Source organism: Mangifera indica, unplaced genomic scaffold (genome assembly GCF_011075055.1).
Source record: "Mangifera indica cultivar Alphonso unplaced genomic scaffold, CATAS_Mindica_2.1 Un_0022, whole genome shotgun sequence".
NCBI classification, from domain to species: domain Eukaryota; kingdom Viridiplantae; phylum Streptophyta; class Magnoliopsida; order Sapindales; family Anacardiaceae; genus Mangifera; species Mangifera indica.
The window spans coordinates 21,381-42,984 of NW_025401114.1; the positions used below are offsets into that span (position 1 = coordinate 21,381).

A 21,604-nucleotide genomic window follows, 5' to 3' on the forward strand; every position below is an offset into this window, starting at 1 on the left:
AACAAAAAGAAGCCTGCCTTCTTATGGAAAAGACGGAAAAAGATCGAAAAAGAGGCTTAAAAATGTTTCTTTTTGTCTTTTCTCTCTTGAGATATGGATATATATCCATATATATGTATATACAACTTTATTTTTTTTGTTTTGTCCATATTATATATATATATAAAATTGAAAATATCTCAAAACATGGTTAAAAGATATAAATACCCCTGAAACGTACCTGAGGATATTACAAATAAACTCAATAATTCAGTATTGCTAAAACTTTCTCTCCTCTTATTAAAAAATAATTACAAACTTTATATAACAGTTCTAAAATTACAAACTATTGGATAAGCTGGGAATTAGCAAACACTGCTTTACCTAATAGCCATTATGAGAAACTTATGATCTTCCATATACAATATGATAGTTAAAAAGAAACAATTGAATCCACAACTATGCTCGAACTTAAACAAGGTAAATCATCCCAACCTCGAGAGTCGATGCCCGGGGAATTCCTAGAGCATAAGTCGGTCCCCGGGAGTTTCTTCTCAGGAAATCATACCCCAAATTTATCACAAGTTTCTTCATCAGACTTGATCCTGACTTTGCTTTAACATAGCAATGTCCTAGTATGAATGCCATTCCTGCCTCCCTCGCGTCCATCAGTTCCTGCAGCTCCTCTTGTGCGCCCAGATCAATTTGTGGACACTCTGGCACGAGAAACGTTACTCTTTTTGTTGCTTTCTCAGTGTGTTTTAGCTCCCTCATCTCGGAACAGCCTACAATTTCAGAAACATCGTCATCATCTTCACACATTTTTACACTGTCTAAATTTGAGGAAGTAGTCCCAACAACAGTCATTTTTTCTTCAGTTTCCAGATATTCTATTCCTAGATTGCTTTCTCGCCTCTCTGACCGAATAAATTCTGCAATGCTACAAATAAGGTCCTTCTCAAACTCCAAGTCATCCTTCTGGACATCACGGTACCCATATCGTGCTATGCATCTATACAGCCGGTACTCCTTTGGACCAACTCTTCCCACTAAGAACCTTTCATCAGGTCTGACATGCGGCACCGGAACTGATTTGATGCAGAGAAAGACTACAACCTGGTGGAAAGCTGGAAGGTTAGTGACAAAGTGAGAGAAAATAGCTGGGATTCCAGAAACTAACTCAGTGTGTATAAGGCCAATCCCTCGAACCCTAACAATTCCAAGACTAGGACCTAAACTCAGAAGCCAGTTGATGGAGACCTTATTTTGAACATCGAATTCATATTTCTTGAGTGTTCCATAGTGCCAAATGTACATAACAATTAAGAAGATCAATGAGAGGGCAACGGGAACCCAAGCCCCTTCGAGGAACTTAATGAGAGATGCTGAGAAGTAGAGTGCTTCGATGGAGCCAAAGAAGAATATAAAGCAGACAGCCAGGAAGATACTTTTGTGCCAGCATAGAACAATAACTAGAGACATCAGGCAGGTGGTCACCAGCATTACAGTTATAACAGCCAAACCTGTTTATAGATGCAGTGAGATTAAACATTAAGATCATTAATAAATCTCTTCATGCATTATGTATTTGTTTAAACAACTGGTTAAAATCCATCATTAACAATGATTAAAGAGCTGAAAATAAACATCTTGTATATTATGCAGTCTTTATATGTTCCAGAGACATAAAATGTGTTACTAGAAAATTTGTTTGTATGTGTAGGTGCAAGCAGACGGGGTTTGATGATGACAGTACCTGATGCATTCCCCATGTGTTTTGTGTCTCTAAAACCAACAGTAACAGCCAAGCATAAAAACATTAAAGTCCAGTTGATCTCCGGAATGTAAATCTGGCCATGTATTTTGGAAGATGTGTGGATAATTCTGACCTTGGGGAAACAACCCAAAGCGGAGCATTGCTTGATTATTGAGAAAGTTCCAGTGATGATGGCTTGACTTCCCACAACTGCTGCAAGAATGGCTATAGCCAGAACAGGCCATCTTATTTTCTCTGAAGAAGAAGAATAATTTTGCTTTGGTTTAGCACAAACCGTGAAATTTAAATTGATTATTTATCATCTAAGAAAGCAGTTAAAACCTACCAGGTACAGATACATAGAATCCGATCCAGTAATAACTCTTAATAGAATGATGCTTGGAAAGATAAGCTGCTTGGCCCATATATGCTAAGATTAAAGATGGGTAAACCACAAACGTGAAAGCAATCTGCATGAGGATTTTATAGTTAGTGGAATTGCTATATATCATCAAGGCATCTTCTGTGAAATAATTCTTTATTTGATTTATCATTATCAGTGAGGAATATAAACACACCCCAGTTTTACTTAAGCATGATGCATGGAAGTCAACTTCTGGTATCTCTCGATACATTTGAAGGATTAGTTATTCTAATAAACCTAATCTACTATCTTCATTGGTAACAGTTGTTATATAGCAGTATCAATAACTCCACTTCTGCAATTATGATTAGGCTATGCAAATCATCAAAACTGACTATTTAGGCAGCTGACCGTGTTTTTAATTCTGTTCCTCAACCTGGTTTTACTCAAGCTAACAATATGCTTATGCAACTAAGTTCAGTATTTTTCGTTATATATTAGACAAATGTAAATTTATACTGGAATTTACAAAGATGATTATGCTTTTAATTTTTTAGAGCAGATTTAGGATGAACAAAGGATCTACATGAATAAACAAATCGATCACCTTAATTGACAACTGTGAGAAGTGCCCAAGATCAGCAAACATAGCTTCTGAACCTGAAATTTAGAAAAATGATTTGTTTAAGAGTAGATATAAAAGGTGTATTACATCAATGTTGAGCAGATAGTTCACTTGAAATGCCCTTTGTACCTGTTATACACAACAGAATCCCACCCAAGGACATCCAACCTCCCTTCTGAGTCTTCTTCAAAAATTTGTACATATAATGTGGGGAGAGTGCCTCGTATACATGGGGATTCCAGTAGAAAATGTTGTAGACACCGATTGCACTGATGCATAGAAGCCATGTAATCACAACAGGGGCAAATAAAAATCCCACTCGATGAGTCCCATAATGTTGAAGGGCAAACAGAAACACCAGTATTGCACAAGCAACAGGGACTTCAACATCTGCAGTATCAACAAACTCGTATGGAAATAGAATACCAAGCACAAAATTAATAACACAAGCTTTCTGCTTCTCTAAAACTAATAAACATTTAAGATTTTCATCAAGGAATAGAAACAGATGAGCGTAGAACTTCTTCTACACATAGCAGATCTTCACACACATATGCACAAACACATACATATATACACTGCTATGGACATAAACCTGTTACGTGAAAACATAAATGGCTTACGTTTATGTGATGCTTGTTTTAACAAAAAACATATGTTACCATTTATCAGTTTATAGTGTTTGGTTCGATCCTGGGGGTTTATTTTACAAAAAACATTCTGATCCGGCTAACATCTACTTTCTAGACAGAAACAAAAGTAAAATCTGTGACAATACCAGGAAACTGTGCTCCCATTAATCTTGAGCCATATATTGCAGGTGGACTTTCCACGAACTGCCAAATTTTAAGATATAAAATGAATTTGGCAATATCTTGTTGAACAATTTTACTAGTATTAATGTAATAACTATTCGATCAAGTGTATTTTAAGCTCGTTTCCTCATACAAAGACATTATAGTGTTAAAGGTAATATTTTGTAATGAAGAAGAACCTCTTCGAGCACAATGAATTCTGCTTTGCAAACTCTTTCAAGTGTATCAGGACCAAGGAATGGCCTACTGAAGAGCAGATACGTTAACAGGCATATTAGAAGGTAAACATAAATTTCCTCAAAAGTGAATTAAAACACACAAGCTAGAGGGAACATGCAATTGAAATATCTTAACATAATAGGGTTGTTTGTTGGTTTTAATCAGAGATAATTTGATTATATCTAAAATCTTAAGTGATTATGCAATGTTTGTTACACCATGACATGATAGTCAGTGGAAAACTTGTTCCTTACAAACACAACGGAATTGGCAAATATGCATGTAGGATCAAATTCCAATAAGTCAAAGACACAAAAGATCAAATCCCACTAATAAAAGGATAATTAGGTGCTCCAAAACAAGTTGATTATACACAGGAATCGTGTGACAATTAAAAATTCTGTTGATCATCTAGAATTGGTATCTGAGTGACAACAGCAAACAAAGAACGATAATGAATTCCCTTTAATATTTCAATCACTACCATCCCCTGGACATTTACAAATCGGCCAGAGCTCGGTTATTTAAATTTATGTATGTCATGGGTGACTTCAAGTCATCCCTCTAAAATAAGTCAAAAAGTCCAGTACCTAATGATTCCAATTAAATAAATGAACTAACTGAAGCATATAATGCTAAAAGATTATATATTTTATTCAGATTTCAGAACCTTACCCAAATTAAAAACCATTTTTTTCTCCACCTCATAAAGAAAACTTAACTTTAACAAAGATAAAACTTTTTGGACTCAACTTTCTAATTTATTCAATAAAACTTCTTTTCAAAGCCACATGGTGATGACTGGAATCTTACTTTATTATAACCTGGCAACTATAACTTGACCTTCCACATCATAATTAATAGTATTATAAACTTGAGGGTGATTTGAGTCTTGATTAAAGTAAAGTTTATTATTAATTATATGAGTAGGGACCCCAAAAAAATGCCTGCCTCCACTATTTGGTATTATCTGATTGTCCACTAATTACGTCTAGATGTTACAAAAAGATGAAGCACAAGATTTGCAAATTGCAAACATCAATATCCGAATGTATATCAGCAAATATGATATCTAGATACATCCCAAATCTGTTCCCTTTGCAGCGTATAAAGGATAGAGATGCTAAAGAAATTAACTTCAAGATTATCCAAGCAATCTGCTGAATCAGCCCCACAAAGTTGGTTTCACTTAAATCATTTTTTCATGCTATATTTCCCAGTTGCCAAATCAACCTAAGAAATTTGTTTTTCAACCTTACTTTCATTTAAAGATGGGTGATTTTCTGAAATATTGAGAAGGTGTTTATACCCCTCAAAAATGAAAATTTACTCTTGGAATGAAAGAACAAACAATTGATAGAAACACATTGGCTCAAGATGAGAAACTTACATTGGTGTTGTTCCTTTGACATGGAAAGTTCCAAGCCGGATACAGCAGAGAAAACTGCACATAGAACCAGAACAAAAACAATTCCCAGCAACTAAAAGACCAAATATTCGTCTGAAGTCCAAAAACAAATAATAATAAAAGATCAATACCAGAAATTGCAGGTGTAAGAACCCCATCTCCAATGACCATACAAGTTCCAATCAAAGCCAAAATAAGCAACACTTTTTGCAATAACTTATGCTTCTCCAAAGTGGATTTCAAGCGAGACCCAGCAAGGCTCTTATTATTTGAAAAGATCACGTCTTTATTGTACTCTGATAACTCTTCATCTGCCAACTGACAATTGGGCAAGGAACCAACTCTGGCATGCCTACACAGCAATGAATAAAGAGCAAATGTGCCACCTTCACCGTTATCATCAGCTCTAAGCACAATAAACACGTATTTCACCAGTGGTATCAATGTTAAAGTCCAAAACACAAAAGATAACACCCCATAAATCTCCTCATTAGTCTCTGAATGTTGTATATCCTCAGCAAAAGCGCTTTTGTAAACATATAAAGGAGAAGTACTTAAATCCCCATACACAACACCTAAACTCTGAAACGCCAAAGTTAACACTGTCTTCCATGAATCTTTCTGCAAGAACATGAATTTACCAAAAAAAGAAAAAACTGTGAGTTAGAAGATGATTAAACCAACAAATAAAAAAGATTGTTGCCACATGTCATACCTTGACTGGATTATTACTGATGACACCTTCAAGATCCATCACTGACTACCACTGAATCACTGACAATCCATTTCTGAAGCAACTTGAAGCTTAAAACAGACAGCCCAAATAGCTTATCACCCTCCCCACTTGAAGCTTAAGACGGACAACCCAAACAGCTTATCACCCTCCCCACTTCAATTCAAGCAAGTGGAAAAAAAATTCTGGAATGAGAAAGGCTAGTTTCATTTTAATAAAAGAGAATACACAAAGTAGTTAAAGAGTCAAGACCCACCAATGTAGACAAATAAATAACAAACACGAAACACAATAAATGAAAATAGAGAATAGTTTTGGACTTGCAGCTATATAGAATATAGAAATATATAATCCTACTACCAAATATGAAAGAGAGAGAAAGAGGGCAACTTTGCGTTGTATGTGAAATATGAGTTTTGTGTTCTCTTTTTTATAATTATTCTTTCTTTATTACACAATCGTTTTGAGGTTATCTTCTCCACTTGGGTATGATTTTGGCTTATTCACTTTGAAAGTGAATAAATAACAAAGTTTTTTTGTTTTCGAGTGGAAAAGTGCTTTGTGATCGAGGCATGCACTAGCTGAAAAAATCTTTTATCATCAGACAGACCTAACACACACCACTCAAAACTCTAAAAAAACTTCTCTTTGTGTTTCTGCTTCATCAATCTCACAAATCCTCGTTGGTTTCAAACAGCTGTCTCCGTAGCTCAGCATGAGTTTGACCCTGAGTTTCTCTTTTTTCTTTTCATCATTATGAAAAACACCAAACGCCGTTAAAATGTTTCAGTTTTCTGTTGAAGAGAGGACCTCCAGACGCCAGTGAAACATATTTTAAGGAAACATTTTATGTGTGTTTTTCTCATTTAAAATGAAATTGTTAGTAACATGGATACATATAAATATCTGCAGGTATAATTCAGTGTATTGTTGGTATATGGGGATATCAATTTCAGTCCGGATTTAAAATTTTTGACCATCTTCGATTCAAAAAAGGAATTCTTTGACAGAAACAACCGAAAAGATAGAGACAACGGTAAAAAATATTTTCGTAATTGAAGACAAGAGGCTTCACCCCGATCTTGTTTCTATCTCTATTCTTGTTCTTATTCTTTTATACTAAATTATATATTTATAATTTTATATTTTTTATATTTTTATTATATATATTAAAATAATTAATATATAATATTTATGATATTTAAAATTATGGTTTGATTTTAATTTTAATTAATTTTATTATTTAAACAATCACCTTTGTCTCTGTAATAAAGATAGATAAGAAACAGTGATCTATAACCCCTACCGGATATAGACGGACCGACCCTCCAAGTTGGGACCCCTACTTGTATGACAAAGTTTTATGTTGACACGACCACACAAGACATTTGGGTGGTCCAGATGATGAGAGAAAAAGCGAAGAATTAAATGATATTAATAAGCGGTGGTTTCAAGATGATTTGACCCAAAAATGTAACCACCGATTTACACTTCAACATTATTATTGAGAGCTCATTAATTAAATAATTTTAATCAATATTTTTTAAATTAAATCAATCATTAAATAAATAATTTTATTAATTTATAATTTAATCAATTTAATTTAAAATTGATTAATTTAATTTATTATTAAATTATAATAAATTTTTTAAATAATATTATATTAATCAATAAATTTTATTTAAAAATTTACAAAACAATAAAATTAATTAGAATACTTAGATGTATAATAAATAGAATATATCGTTTTTGGCACTTAAAATAATAATTTAGAAAAATTTTAAACTATTTTATATTTTAAATTAAATCAAATTAAATTGAAAAAATATAATATAATTTAGTTTGATATGAATTATAGGTTAAATCTATTAAAAATAATTTATTTTCAAATATTTTCTACCTAATAAATAATGTTAAATTATAGTTTTCAACATATAAAATAAACGTTTCAAATAAGAATTAAATACAAATGAAAATGAAAAATAAATCTCTAATTTATTGTATTTTATTCAATTCTTTAGAAATATAACTATTATTTTTAAAACTATTGAAAACTATATTAAAATTTTAAAAATACCCTAAAACTTTTTTCAAATTTTCAAGTCTTTTAAAAAAAATCATTAATACCTCTAAATTTTAAAAAATTACACAAATACCCTTAAACATACGATTATAAATTATTGACACTCGTATTTACATTTGAATTGATTTTTTTTATTTTTAATTAAAATTAATATAAATTTGGATTACAAAAAATATTTAATAACATTTTTAGAACAAAGTGTTATTTACCCTAAAGAAGAGTTTTTCTATCTTCTCAATAATTTAATAAAAATTTAACAATTTTTTTAATAAATTTAATATATGAGTGAAAAAAATGATTTTTTTTAAATATAAAAAGTAAGAATATATTATTTCATCAAACTTACGGTGGAAAATAGTCATTTTGCCTTTATTTAATTTATAAAAATATGGTTTACGGTTTGACTTAAAAATCGTTCAAATCATAATTTAATTTGTAAACTTTTTTTAATTTATCAATTCAAATCAAGTCATTTTATAAACTAAACTAAATTATAATTTTTGAATAATTCAATTCAATTTTACTATTTAATTTGAATTATAATGAAAGGTCGAATGACAAATTTCCGCTTGAAGAAAAAAATTCTTCTCATTTTAAATTTAAAAATATCATCCATCAATCCATTTTGTTAAATTTTGTTAATTAAATTTAGTAAATTTTTGATAAAGTGAGCAAAAAAAATATAAATAAATTTCATTTTTACTGAACTAAATAATGATTACCCAACAAATTTATAACATTTTTATGTCGACGAGGCTGGATTCTTGTTTTGGTGGCCGATGACTATTCCTTAACAAATCTGCCACTGTATTGACAATCGTTTACTTTCCTGCAAGAGGGAACTCTCGTACTTTCCCGCGGCAAAGATTCTATCAACCCAACCCTCAGCTCTATTCATAAAGATGATATTTTATTATTAAAATTAAAATATTACCTTAAAATAAATTATTTAAAAAATTATTAAATAAAATATTTTTATTCTAAAAAATTAATAAATAAAAATATAACTATAATAGAATAATTATTATTTATATTATTTAAGATAAAAATAATAATAAAATTATTATTTATATTATTTACTATATTATTATTGATTTTTTTTTTATTATTGTTATTGGACAAACACCACCACTAGCAACAACCCACTGAAGCCCAGGGCGGTATTGCCACAAAAACCAAGAGATCCCTTCCCTCCGTCCGACTCCACCTAAAAGGAAAAGCTCAACTGTGATTATTTCATAGGTTCGTCAATCTTATGATATCTTGAGAGTTGCCTTCCTGCATCTGGCGGTGGAGTGATTCTTTTGTCATCAATGATACTAGTGGAGGAGGTCAAACCTCGTGTTCGGAATCTCTTCAATATTGGGAAAGCGGAAAAGATTATAGTATGTAAATAACTTCTTAAGGGTGTGTTTGGTTGGCGGTAAGATATATTACCTTGGTAACCTATCTTTTATTCTCTTGTTTGGTTTGTCAGTAATAAAATATTACAGTAATCTTCTATTACCAATGCTGACGTGACAGGTAATATAGGTGATAATCTGATTACCACCTTCACCTTAGGTATTTAAAGATTACTGGGGTAATCTTGAGTTTATTATAGAAAAATTATTATTTATTAATTTTTTGAGATAAAAATAAATTTATTTTTAATTAATATGACAAATAATATAAAAAATATTTAAAAATAATTATATTCAAGGGCATTTAAATAAAATAATTTACTAGTAATCTTTTATTACCTTTAACCAAACACAATAATTATTTATACCTATCAAATTTTATCAAACATAGTAATCATTTATACCCAGTAATCTTCTAAGTAATCTATCTTCAAGGTAATCTTTCTATTTTAGTAATCAAATATTACCCAAATCAAACGCCCCCTAAAGGTAATAAATAATTATTTGGTCTATAATAAAAACTTAAAACAAACCATAAATTATATATATTTGGAATTAATTTGAATTTAAATAATAATATATTATATTAAATAATTTTTAATTAAAAATAAAATAATATTCTAATATATAATAAATTAGTTTAGTATTTATTTTATGCAAACGTATCCCATTTATTATTGGATCAGCACCCTCTCTTATCCAATCCTCCACAGCAAGTAAAGAATCTCCATCAACATGATAGATCTATACGTCATCATCATCATCTTTCAAAGAGTGGCCTAGAAAATTTCAGAAACATAACGAATGGACCCGCAACTTTGTTGGTTTGTAAACATATTAGGGAAAATCATCATTTCCCACGCATGTTTTGGTAAGATGACGAATATATATTTATAATAAATAAAAAATTTAAACACCTATTTAAGTTTTAAACTATTAAAATATATTCATAAATTTTTTATTAAAATTAAGGGGTAAAATTATTATTTTATCAATAATATTAAAATAATTAAAATTATATTTCATTTTTCTTCTTTAGTTTAGAAAAGTAAATTTTTTTTTCTTTGATTAAATTTTAAAAAATTTGTTTTTCTCTTTTAAGATACCAGCCCTGAAACCTGTCACTTTCTTTGATGAATAATAGACTAATGACAGAGGAACAAGACAAGATCATTTAAAAGATGATTTCTGGATAACGATCGTCATCTAACGATGACGACAGTCATCCAAATCTAGATGACAAATGTCGTCTAGATCTGGATGATAAATGTCATTTAGATTTAGACAACACTTTGTTATTTAGATTTTTAGATGATACTTGTCGTCTAATAATATATTATGTCGATCGTTGGTGGTCAGAGGGAGGGATAAAAAAAAACTCGAAGATTTGAGAGGACGGAAAGGGAAGTCATTTTTTAAAATTTAAAAGAGAAAATAAAATAATTTTTTTAATATTATTATTAAATAATAATTTTAATGATATATTTAATATTATTTAAAAATAAATAAATTTTTAAATTTTTACTCTGCTATGAATATATTATTTAGATTGAGATAAAACTACTTTGCCCAACATATTATTGGCCAAGGACCCACGGGATCCCATTTAGGTTATATCACCAACATTAGAATCTTACCAATCCTCTCACGTGCATTTCGCTTTATGATTAACCACATATTTAATTAACTTTTGAATTTGTCTCCCACTGTCAGATTCACCCACCTAATTTTTTTGGAAAAACAAATTCAGGCATAATTTTCTTCACAATTTAATGGGATTTAGATAAATAAAAAAAATGAAAAGGTCAAAGGACTTGTTTCGACACGCTATAGTAAAAATTTAAAGTCTTATTTTTTAATTTTTAAAAATTTAAATATTCATTAATGAAATAATTTCAATTAAAAATTTCAGTTATAATTAAAGATAAAATTGTTATTTAATAAAAAAAATTAAAAAATTAAACTTTTATCATATTTTCTTTCTCAATTTGAAAATTTCATAATCCCCCCGCCCCCACCCACCCCCAAATTTTCCTTCAAAATTTGAAAAATAAGAATTTCTCTTAGAGTATTTTTCTCTTTTTTTGTAGACAATTAGTTGTCTCTGACCATTAATCGTCCTCCCTCCCACTTTATCTCTCTCTGGGTCTCTCTCCTTTTCATCTTTGGCCATGGATTGACAAAAATCATCTAAAAATTTAGAAGATTTTTATCAAGATAATGATATCCAAATGAATCATTTGGATAATAATGAGTCTAGATGAAAATTATCTAGATTTCTAGACAATTTTCATCAATTTGTGGTTGAAGAGGAAAAGGAGAGATAAGATAGGAGGGCGGACGGCGATGACAAAAGAACGCTGGATCATCATCAAATAAAAGTGAAAAAAAATTCTAGGGGAAAATTGTCATTTTTTATACTTTGGGTGGAAAAATCTTTTGGCCGAAAAGGATCTACAAGGTTACTTGCGGACTAATTCAAAATTGGGCTTAATTGAGCCTGTACTTATGCGGCCCAATTGATGCTTGGGATCCATAAGAAGGATCCGATGAATAATAATGAATAAAAAATATCAAATAATTTGTCAAGTCAACTTAAGGAAGAGCTTTTGCTTCCGAGTTCCAAGATCCTTCTTGCCCATTAAGTTGACTTTTGACTCCATACACCAAAGACTACGCTTTCCCTAACACAGCCATAGATTTAGATGCTGAACTAGAGGAGTAAGTAAAGCAGAGTGAAAATGGAGATCAACAATAACAAAATTCTAATGAGAGAAAAGCTAGACTTCTTTGGAATAATCAAAGAAACCATCAAATTACCTTTCAGAATTCCCACCTTCATCATCTTTTTTCTCACTGCTTTCTTCCCTTTTTTCTGCTTCTTCCTTTTGCATGAGATAATTTTCCAGCACAACTTGATTCAAGCTCTCAAATTCATGTCCAACGATTCTCCTTGCTACGAATTTGATTTAACGTCGTGCTATTCCAGGTTAACCTTTCATGCCATCCGAGAATTGATTGGAAAAATTTCAGCAAAAAATCTCATTTCATTTCTCTGGTTCTTGGGTCTCGTTCATCTTGTCGACCTACTTAACACCATCATCACAGTTTCTACAGCTTCAGAGATTTACTTAAAAGATGAGAATGAATCAACGAGTTTGAAGGGCATAATCAGGAAAACGATAAACAAGGTGAGTTTCAAAGGCACATTGATCACATCCATCTGCGCTCTTCTATTAACTTCACTTACATTGATCGGCTTGTTGACCTTGTCAATAAACTTCTACGCTTCAACAGTTGTGTTCTTCAACATCATATACGGGTTACTGATCATTGTTTTTCTGGCAAAATCCATGGAGTGGACTGCGATATGGAATATGGGGCTGGTAATTTCGATCCTGGAGGAGAATAAACACGGCGATGTGGCGCTTGGAGTCTCTGCATATCTGAGTAGAGGCAGCAGAAAGCGAGGACTTGTGCTACAGTTTATGTTCTCGGGTTGGAGTTTTGGGTTAAGAATATTGTGTATCTTGTTTGGGTGGCGAAATGGAGGAAGCAAAAATGTGATTGAAGTCATTGCTGCACAAGTCTGTGTGAATTGTCTGTGGAATGTGATGAAGTGGGTGGCTTTTGTGATCTATTTCTACGACTGTAAAAAGAGATTTCTTGAGAAAAAATTTGATGGGGCTGAGGGAAAAGCCTGAAGCTGAAATTGGGAAATTAGATGAAAAGTGTTTTATTAAGTATTTGTGTAACCGATTAGTAATAATAATTAATTTATGCATTCAGATGATGTTGTTTTATTTATTTCTGGGCCTCTTTGCTAAAATAAAATTATGTACGGAGTGAAGTCACATCAATTAAATTTAATATTTTATGAAGTCACAAAGGTTCGAGGGAAAATACAAAGAAAGAGTGAAGGGACATGTTTAGGGGGTGTTTGGTCGATGTTTTTTAAGGTTACTTTGTTAACCTATTTTTTATTCTTTTATTTGATTTATTAGTGATAAAAGATTATAATAATTTTTTATTATCAATGTTGACGTGACAGGTAATATAGGTGATAATCAGATTTCTACCTTCACCTTAGGTATTTAAAGATTACTGAAGTAATCTTGAGTTTATTATAATTATATTATTATTTATTAATTTTTTGAGATAAAAATAAATTTATTTTTAATTAATATGACAAATAATATAAAAAATATTTAAAAATAATTATATTTAAAGATATTTAAGTAAAATAATTTACTAGTAATCTTTTATTACCTTTAACTAAATACAATAATTATTTATACCTATCAAATTTTATCAAATATAGTAATCATTTATACCTATTAATCTTCTAAATAATCTATCTTCAGGTAATCTTTCTATTTTGATAATAAAATATTACCCAAACCAAACGCCTCTTAAAGTAAACACTTTGCTTTTCTAATTATATTCTATATATTAAGGTGGCAGACCATATAGTTTACATTCTCATTTTGTCCTTCCTGTTTCTGATTTATGAGGTTTGTCTTCGGTTTCCTGCTGAATTTTCTTTTCTTTTCTTTTATGACTAACTACAATTCCCTCCCCACTGTCTTTCTCTCTCTCTTTCCTTCCATCCTAGAATTCACAACGCTGCTGTTTTCTACTCTCCTTCATTTCCAGTGGTGAAAATCTCGTCTACATAACTTTGTTTCACCCTTGCAGCAGAATCCAAACAGTCTTCCATTATTCCCCTCTTCCACCCCAAAAACCTCCCTTCTTCTAATAATATATCAACTCCCTCCACCACCAATCCTGGTGCCGTCCGCACTGCTCAATTCCTCTATTGGCGCTACAAAATACTCGAACTACGTCTTCCTTGCCTCATGTATCATCGCTCTCTTCATTGGCCTGCTCTACTTTTTATATTCCAATGGCAAGGCGTGAGGGCTGTTTAGAGAGAGACACTAATTCGGGTTTTTATATGACCTTCTTTCGCTCTGTTGCTGATCTATTTTATACGCTTCATATTTCTTCTATGAAGTTCATGACCGCTTTTGTGTCACCCAGTTCTAGAGTTTTTGGGAGGGGAGAGTTGGTTATGGATCCTTATGGGACTTCTATGGGGTGTTTCAGGAAAGATTTTATCATTGATCTTGCTGCTGCGCTTCCTTTGCCTCAGGTTCGAACTTTCTTTCTTATGTCCACCATTTTCTGGATTTCTTTGCTGAAGCTGAGGGTTTTGCAAATTTTTTGTTTGCACTTGTGATCTGGTATGTAATTCCTGCAATAAAAACCAAATAACCAAATCTAATGACAACTCCACTCTGGCTCTCATTGTTCTTGCGCAATAAATTCCCAGACTATTTTTCATCTTCCCTTTGAACCAAAGAATCATCGAAACTACAGGGGCTGTTGCTAAGACTGCTTGGTCTGGAGCTGCCTACAATCTCCTTCTCTTCTTGCTTGCCAGCCATGTAAGAATCAGGTCACCCCTTTGTAACTCTCTAGTCAGGAACACGATTAATCACCATTGAATTCATCACATTGGAGGATCGATATGATTTCAACTTTCTTTTAGTTTCAAAAACTCAATTCCTACTGCTGGTGCAGGTAGTTGGAGCAACTTGGTACTTATTGTCCATAGGGCGGCAATTCGAATGCTGGAAAACAGAGTGTTCAAGGGAGAATAAGTCGAGAATTCTATGTAATCTGGATTTTCTTGATTGCAGGTCTGTGAATTCGCCTGAACGTAATAACTGGCAGAATATCACCAGAATGCGATCCAGCTAATCAAAAAGTTTTCAATGGTTAAACAGGATGGTTTTTGTTTTTACTGATTCAGAATTAGCAAAATTGAGAAATTTTGTTGTTTTTTTTCCTTGTTGAAGAAATACTTGCAATCTATGACCGTGAGATTTGAAGAATGGAGAGTTAAGCTAAGAGATACGGAGGATGGATGAAGCACCGCCAATTGCCTGAAGATTTGTGAGAACGTGTTGGACAGTTTGTTCAGTACAAATGGCAAGCTACAAGGGGAGTCAACGAAGAATCTGTTCTGCGTTCATTACCGTTGGACCTCCGTCGAGACATTCAGCACCATTTATGTATTGCTCTTGTTCGCCGTGTAAGTTTTTCTTCTTCATTAGGACTAAAACATGCAACGAACCATTTTCAATTCTTATTCTTATTCTTTTCATTCTTAAGGTTCCATTTTTCGCCCAAATGGATAACCAGCTTCTTGATGCATTTTGCCAGCGTCTCATGCCGTCTTTCAGCACTCAAGGTACATACACTGTTCGAGAGGGCGATCGAACGAGATGCTTCTTGTAATCAGAGGAAAACTTGAAAGCTCTATAACTAATGGAGGAAGGTCTGGTTTCTTCAACTCCATCACTCTAAGACCTGGCGATTTCTGTGGTGAAGAGTTGCTAAATGGGCCTTAATGCCTTGCTCTACACACAACTTGCCTTCTTCAACTCGACAGTGAGAGCTCTTTGTGAAGTTGAAGCTTTCGCCCTTCAAGCGGAAGACCTCAAATTCGTTGCACGTCTGTTCAAGAAGCTCCACAGCAAGAAGCTGCAGCATGCCTTCAGATACTACTCTCACCAATGGAGAACATGGGTTGCCTGCTTCAGACAATCTGCTTGGAGAAGGTTTAAGAAGAGGAAGACGACAAAGGAACTGATTCGAAGAGAGGGTAGCTTCTACTACAAGCAAATTCCTGACCAAGCTAACTATTACGTGGATAACGTAGCTGATGGAAATTATGAGTATGGCCATGGAAGTACTGGTGGTAAAGCAGCAGCTAAACAGAAAGCGTCAGTTGCAGGGGTCGATGCTAGTTCTGGTAGCTTAAAGATACCAAAAATGTTTAAGCCAGATGAGCCTGATTTCTCTGTAGACCATGTTTAGTTAGTACAAGATCTATGAAAAATTCAAGAATAGATAGGTTTTATGTGATGACATTTTAACCTTATAACCTCAAAACCTTCTGAAACATAGGAAGAGAAAGGGATCCAATGTAATTTGTGACACGATTTGTAGATATGAAGTTATGTTTAACAAAAAGAGAGAGAAATAAGTTTCTTTAATGTTCTTGTTATGAAATGATAGCCCTGGAAAGAAACTAAACCAATTCTATCATCAATGGGGAAAAATATTGTTCGAATTTGCATAATTATTTACAACGGGCACTAAATTTCAGTCTTCAAAACTTGTCTCTTGCGGATTGTAAATTTAGTCAGTCGAAGTTTCAGGAATAGAAACTTTAGCTGTTGTTAGTATGCCCGGGTCTCCTCTAATGCCTGGAGCAAGGTAGTCAACCCGTATATCATATCATATATTAAAAACCTAATTTTTTGTATCATATCATATGATATGATACATTTTTTTAAAAAATAATAATAATAATAATTGACACATTGTCATTTTGAAAAATATCATAAATACTTCTAAAATTTAAAATTTTTCATCTACACTCTTATTGCATCATAATTTTTTCTAAAAAAGTGTATTGATTTGTATAGATAATATATATTATATCGTAGAATATATTTATTGTATTGTGTTAACTTAATATATCTTATAATACGTGTTATTTTTTATTTATATCATATTATATTATAAAATATATATCATATATCGTAAGACATTGATTATTATATTTGGATTAATGAGATTTTTTATTGCTTACAGAGGGACCAATATCGACCTCCTTGCTAAGCCCATCTTTTTAGTCTCTTTTGTCTTGATTGGAAAGTAACTTTAGCACCCACTTCATTGACTAGTATGGATAGCAGATAGTTAAATACACATATTTTATAATTAAATTTTTTTATTGAATATGAAAATAAATTTTAAGTGTAATTAAGGTTTTTTTTTTTTTCTGCTAATAGAATTAAAGTGGTTTTCCTTATTTTATTGATCAAGCTCAAGCGACATTTGTAAGGGGTAAAAGAAATTGAGATAAAATTCTTCTTTGTTAGGACCTCTTTCCTAATTATTATAGGCCTTCTTTGAAACTCAAGAATTGTGCTATGTGCTATTAAAATTGATTTAATGAAAGCCTATAACTTAGATGAGACTTCTTATTGCTTGGGCTCAAGGTGTTAGGCTTTCCTCAAAGAAAGATTGAGTGGATTGAAGCTTGTGTAATGGCCCCTAAGTTTTCAATGTGTGTTAATGGTGAATTAGCGGGTTTCTTTGAGAGTTTAAGAGGCTTAAGGCAAGGTGATCCAATTTCTCCATGTTTTTTTTTGTCATAGTAATGAATGTGCTCTCTACCCTCCTCTCTAAGGTAATGGAAAACAAAATCTTCAAATTCCATAAGGTTTGTGAGGGAATAAAGATAAACCACTAGGGTTTCGTGGACGATTTCATGCTATTTTGTGGAGCGTATAAGGCGTCTATTAATTTTTCTATGGAGGCTTTTAAAAAGTTCCAAATGTGGTCTGTATTTATCGTTAATGTGGCTAAAAGTAACATTTTCTTTGTAACGGGATTGAGCATAGAGATAAAGAATCTTTTGAAAAGAATTACTGGGTTTGAGGAAGAGTCTCTCCTAATCCATTATTTTAGTGTCTCTTTGATAACGAAAAAGCTTCGTCATAAAGATTGTAAAACCCTTGTTGATAAAATTTTTGGAAGAATTGATTCCTCTTCTTTGCGGGAAGACGAATGCTCATCAAGTCAATTTTAATGAGTATTCAAGTTTATTGGGCCACAATCTTTACGCTTCCGGCTAGAGTGATTAAAGAAATAGAAGGAAATTTGAGGGACTTCCTTTGGGCCGGGGCAACCATGGAGAAAAATCAAAGCTAAAGTGGTTTGATCGGATGTGTGTCTTCCTATGGAAGAAAGGGGTCTTGGAGTAAAAAAATTGCAAAAAATGGAACATGGCTCTTATGGCTAGACATATTTGGAACTTATCGAACCCGTCAACAGGTTCGATTTGGATTAAATGGATTCATCTTAATTGCCTTAAGAATAGATCCTTTTGGGATATAAATATTCCTAAGGATTGGTCATGGACCTAGAGAAGTATTTTAAGACTTCGAGACAAGTTTTGAAGCATATAAAAATGGAAGTGAAAGGTGATAGCATTTTATCATGATTTGATAATTGACATCTTAATGGCCCTCTCGTTGAAAGGTATGGAATAAAAATTAGGCCAAAGGATTATTTCCTACCCAAACTATGCTGAATTTTCAAAGTTTCCCCTATTAATTATGAAAATACCATTTACATATCTATGACCGGTTAAATTTAACAGAACCCTAACGGCTGTAAATTTTATCTCTTTTTACCCCTCTAAACTTTAAAAACTAAAAGTTTCCCCCAGCCTAAGTTTTAAAAAATGACAGTTTCATCCTAGGGTTTCGTTTTGAAATCTCCGACGACATCTCCGGCTCCATTGCCGATGACCTCTCCCTCCCGAAGTATCCTCTCCTTCCGGCGATCTCTCTCCTCCTATTTGGATGTCTGATTGACGTCAGAGAATCCTTGGGAGACGAAGTTCTTCGTCTTCCCAGATGAAGACGTTAGTCTGGGAAGACGAACCCTGATGAAGTTCTTCGTCTCCCAAGGCTTCTTCGATGTCGATCGGATGTCCAAATGGGAAGAAAGAGATTGCCGAAAGGAGATGATGCTTTGGGAGAGAGAGACCGTCGGCAATGGAGCCGGAGATGTCGTCGGAGATTTCAAAACAAAACCTTAGAGTGAAACTGCCATTTTTTAAAACTTAGGCTGAGGGAAAATTTTAGTTTTTAAAGTTTAGGGGGGCAAAAATAGATTATATTTTAGTTTATTTTTAATATTATAGAGAAAATAACGATTTTACCCTTACCACAGTTAATTTTAACTGCTCATGGGTGAGTAAACGATATTTTTATAGTGAATAGGGGAAACTTTGAGAATTCAATATAGTTTAGGTGGGACATAGTCGCTTGGCCTAAAAATTATTATTGATTCGGGATTGAATCTGGGCGCTAAAGTGGACGAAATTGTTTCCTATGGCGAATGGAATTGGCCTCCGGTGAATACCTGGGAACTTATGGAGATTAGGAATATGGTGGACTTTAAACTGAACATGAGGGAAGATTCTGTGATTTGGGAAGAGCGTCGACGCAAAACCTTTAGGGTGAAATTGGCATGGCAAGCGGTGAGAACTAGCAAGAATAAGGTGGGTTGGAAAAACATTGTATGGTTTAAAAAGAATATACCTCGCCATGCATTTCTTTTGTGGGTTGCAATTAAAGGAAGACTTCTAATAAGAGATAAGTTGGCGCTTCTTGGAATCATAGCCCATATTGAAACCATGAACCACCTCTTTTTTAATTGCCAATTTTCCAATAGATTATGGAACCATTTGCTCAATCTTTCAGGCCTAGATTATTCTCCTATGGATTGGGAAGACTATATAGCCCTGCTAGCTACTTCATGGAAATCTCGAAGCCTTAAGATCACAATGGGAAAACTTTGTTTGGGGGCTGCCGTTTATGTGATTTGGTTGGAAAAGAATAGAAGAATTTTTAAAGGGGAGAAAAAAGATGAGAGTGCCTTTTTGGATATAATCAAGCTCTTGGAGAGGGATAAGGCCTCGGAATTTATTAATGTGGCTTTGATGGGTGTCGAATCCACCAAAAATAAAATTTTCTACTCTCTCAATGAAAACTTGTAGATAGGTTAAATAAAGTCGTATCCACAGAGATTGAGTTATTTATCTGAAATCTAACAAAATAAAGTAAGAGAGATTTTGTTGTTTCGAATCCTACGAATAAACACAAATAAATTAATTTAGAATTAAATAATTAAAGTAATCAGAAAACTAGATTGAAACAATAATAAGACGAGTTCTAGCCAAGTAATTCAGATATGGTTCAATTCAATTGATCATCGATAAAAATATTAATTTTTCCTTTTAAATAAATCGGTTATGAAACATCGAAACGCTCATTGTTCTGTTTTTCCTTAGGTGTTGGTAATTAAGAAACGTTCTTTAATTACTTCTCTTGTTTTTCAATCAGTTCTAGATACAATCTTAGAATTTAAATTGAAAACAGAATTAAAAATTAGAAAAGCCACAGATTCTAATCAACAAAATACATACGCTGTTTTTGTTTAAATTAGATTAACCTATTCCACTAACATACAATAATTATTCTACTTCACCAAACATGCTAGTCAGCCACTTATGATTAAACCATCAAACAATTACGGATTCAATAATTTAATCTAGCAAAGTTGTTTTTAATCCAAAATAAATAAGACATCTCCTATTTAATTGAACAAGACAATAATAAATAAAATCAGAAATAAATTAAATATTTAAAAGAAAAGAACGGGTAAAGAAGATCCCACAACCGTCGTAGAACCATGATCCTGATTACTCAACTAAAGAAAAGAGTTAGCCACTCATGTTTATGTTCATGGCTTCACATAAAATTAAAATAAAAATCATATCCTAATTAAAAAATAACCAGCAAAGGGTTGCAGCTATGTTTCTTTCTGAAAGAAAAGGATGCTAAAAAAAACTCAAAACCAGATCCCTAAAACAGAGAGCAATTTTCCTTTTTATAGTGTCAAGTCTGCTTTAGTCATTGAGAATTCTTTTGTGCCAAATATCCTCCAAAGGACCTGAACTTTCTCCAATTGTCAGTTAAGTCTCCAACTATGAATTTCTCAACAAATAACGAGATTCTCCCCTTTCTGCAATCAGCCATCTCTTATGTATCTTGCTGTCTTTCCGTCTTGATACGTGACAACTCTAAATTCATTTTATTTCGCATCTTTTCTCAGAATAATGCAATTAATGCCCAATTTCCTAAAACAAGCAATTAATCGAATAATTAACGAATTAAATATCACAAATCAAGGAAATTAAATGCCGAAAAATATGGAATTTCACACACTAACAGGCTTGGTCGGAGGAGGCTGATGTTGTGGCTAAGAGATGGAATCTGCCAAATTGTATCTTTTGGCTATAATGGAGGATTTGGGTGGAGTTTTTGCTAACTTGTTTTCTGTTTTGCAGGTTCCCTGTAACAAGGGCATGTTTCTTTTCTAGCTTGTGCTTGATTATTTCGAGAGGTGAAGGTTCTTTCCACCCTTCCGATCAACTTAGAAGCTCTGCATGTGGCATCAGGAGTTCGTTCTCTACTCTAGACAATTGGAAGGTCAAGTGGGGTTTCTTGAACCAGGCCCTACCTCTCTATTCTTGGCGGAGAAGAATGTTGAGCCATGGAA

At 32.7% G+C, this 21,604-nt stretch overlaps 2 protein-coding genes and 1 pseudogene across 4 annotated transcripts; 2 read left to right on the forward strand and 1 right to left on the reverse strand.

The window, feature by feature from the left end:
• Positions 1-255: 255 nt before the first annotated feature.
• LOC123206042 (potassium transporter 8-like) lies at positions 256-6,523 on the reverse strand. Of its 3 annotated transcripts, none has more exons than XM_044623136.1 (8): positions 5,882-6,523; positions 5,298-5,787; positions 5,149-5,202; positions 2,854-3,114; positions 2,707-2,759; positions 2,082-2,205; positions 1,736-1,990; positions 256-1,502 (listed from the first exon to the last, which is right to left on the reverse strand). In XM_044623136.1, exons 1-8 carry the CDS (start codon positions 5,918-5,920, stop codon positions 451-453), a joined length of 2,328 nt encoding a protein of 775 aa, XP_044479071.1. In that variant the 5' UTR covers positions 5,921-6,523; the 3' UTR covers positions 256-450. The 3 variants fall into 3 exon arrangements, with proteins under 3 accessions (XP_044479071.1, XP_044479072.1, XP_044479073.1); XM_044623137.1 differs by lacking the exon at positions 5,882-6,523 and adding an exon at positions 3,503-3,560 and having other exon boundaries at positions 5,298-5,608; XM_044623138.1 differs by lacking the exon at positions 5,882-6,523 and having other exon boundaries at positions 5,149-5,239; positions 5,298-5,467.
• Positions 6,524-12,028: 5,505 nt separating this feature from the next.
• On the forward strand, positions 12,029-13,173 carry LOC123206038. The gene is made up of 2 exons (XM_044623130.1): positions 12,029-12,576; positions 12,745-13,173. Exons 1-2 carry the CDS (start codon positions 12,127-12,129, stop codon positions 13,087-13,089), a joined length of 795 nt encoding a protein of 264 aa, XP_044479065.1. The 5' UTR covers positions 12,029-12,126; the 3' UTR covers positions 13,090-13,173.
• An 828-nt stretch (positions 13,174-14,001) lies between these two features.
• LOC123206019 lies at positions 14,002-16,439 on the forward strand (annotated as a pseudogene).
• Positions 16,440-21,604: the final 5,165 nt, after the last annotated feature.

Excerpts from the sequence above, each read along its gene's own strand:
- LOC123206042 (XM_044623136.1), bottom strand. The coding sequence starts at position 5,920 with ATGGATCTTGAAGGTGTCATCAGTAATAATCCAGTCAAG. Across the intron at positions 5,788-5,881 it reads TCAGTAATAATCCAGTCAAG|AAAGATTCATGGAAGACAGT; the intron begins GTATGACATGTG and ends ATGTTCTTGCAG. Across the intron at positions 5,203-5,297 it reads TCTTACACCTGCAATTTCTG|TTTTCTCTGCTGTATCCGGC; the intron begins GTATTGATCTTT and ends TTCTATGTGCAG.
- LOC123206038 (XM_044623130.1), top strand. The coding sequence starts at position 12,127 with ATGGAGATCAACAATAACAAAATTCTAATGAGAGAAAAGCTAGACTTC. Across the intron at positions 12,577-12,744 it reads TCAGGAAAACGATAAACAAG|TGGACTGCGATATGGAATAT; the intron begins GTGAGTTTCAAA and ends AAATCCATGGAG.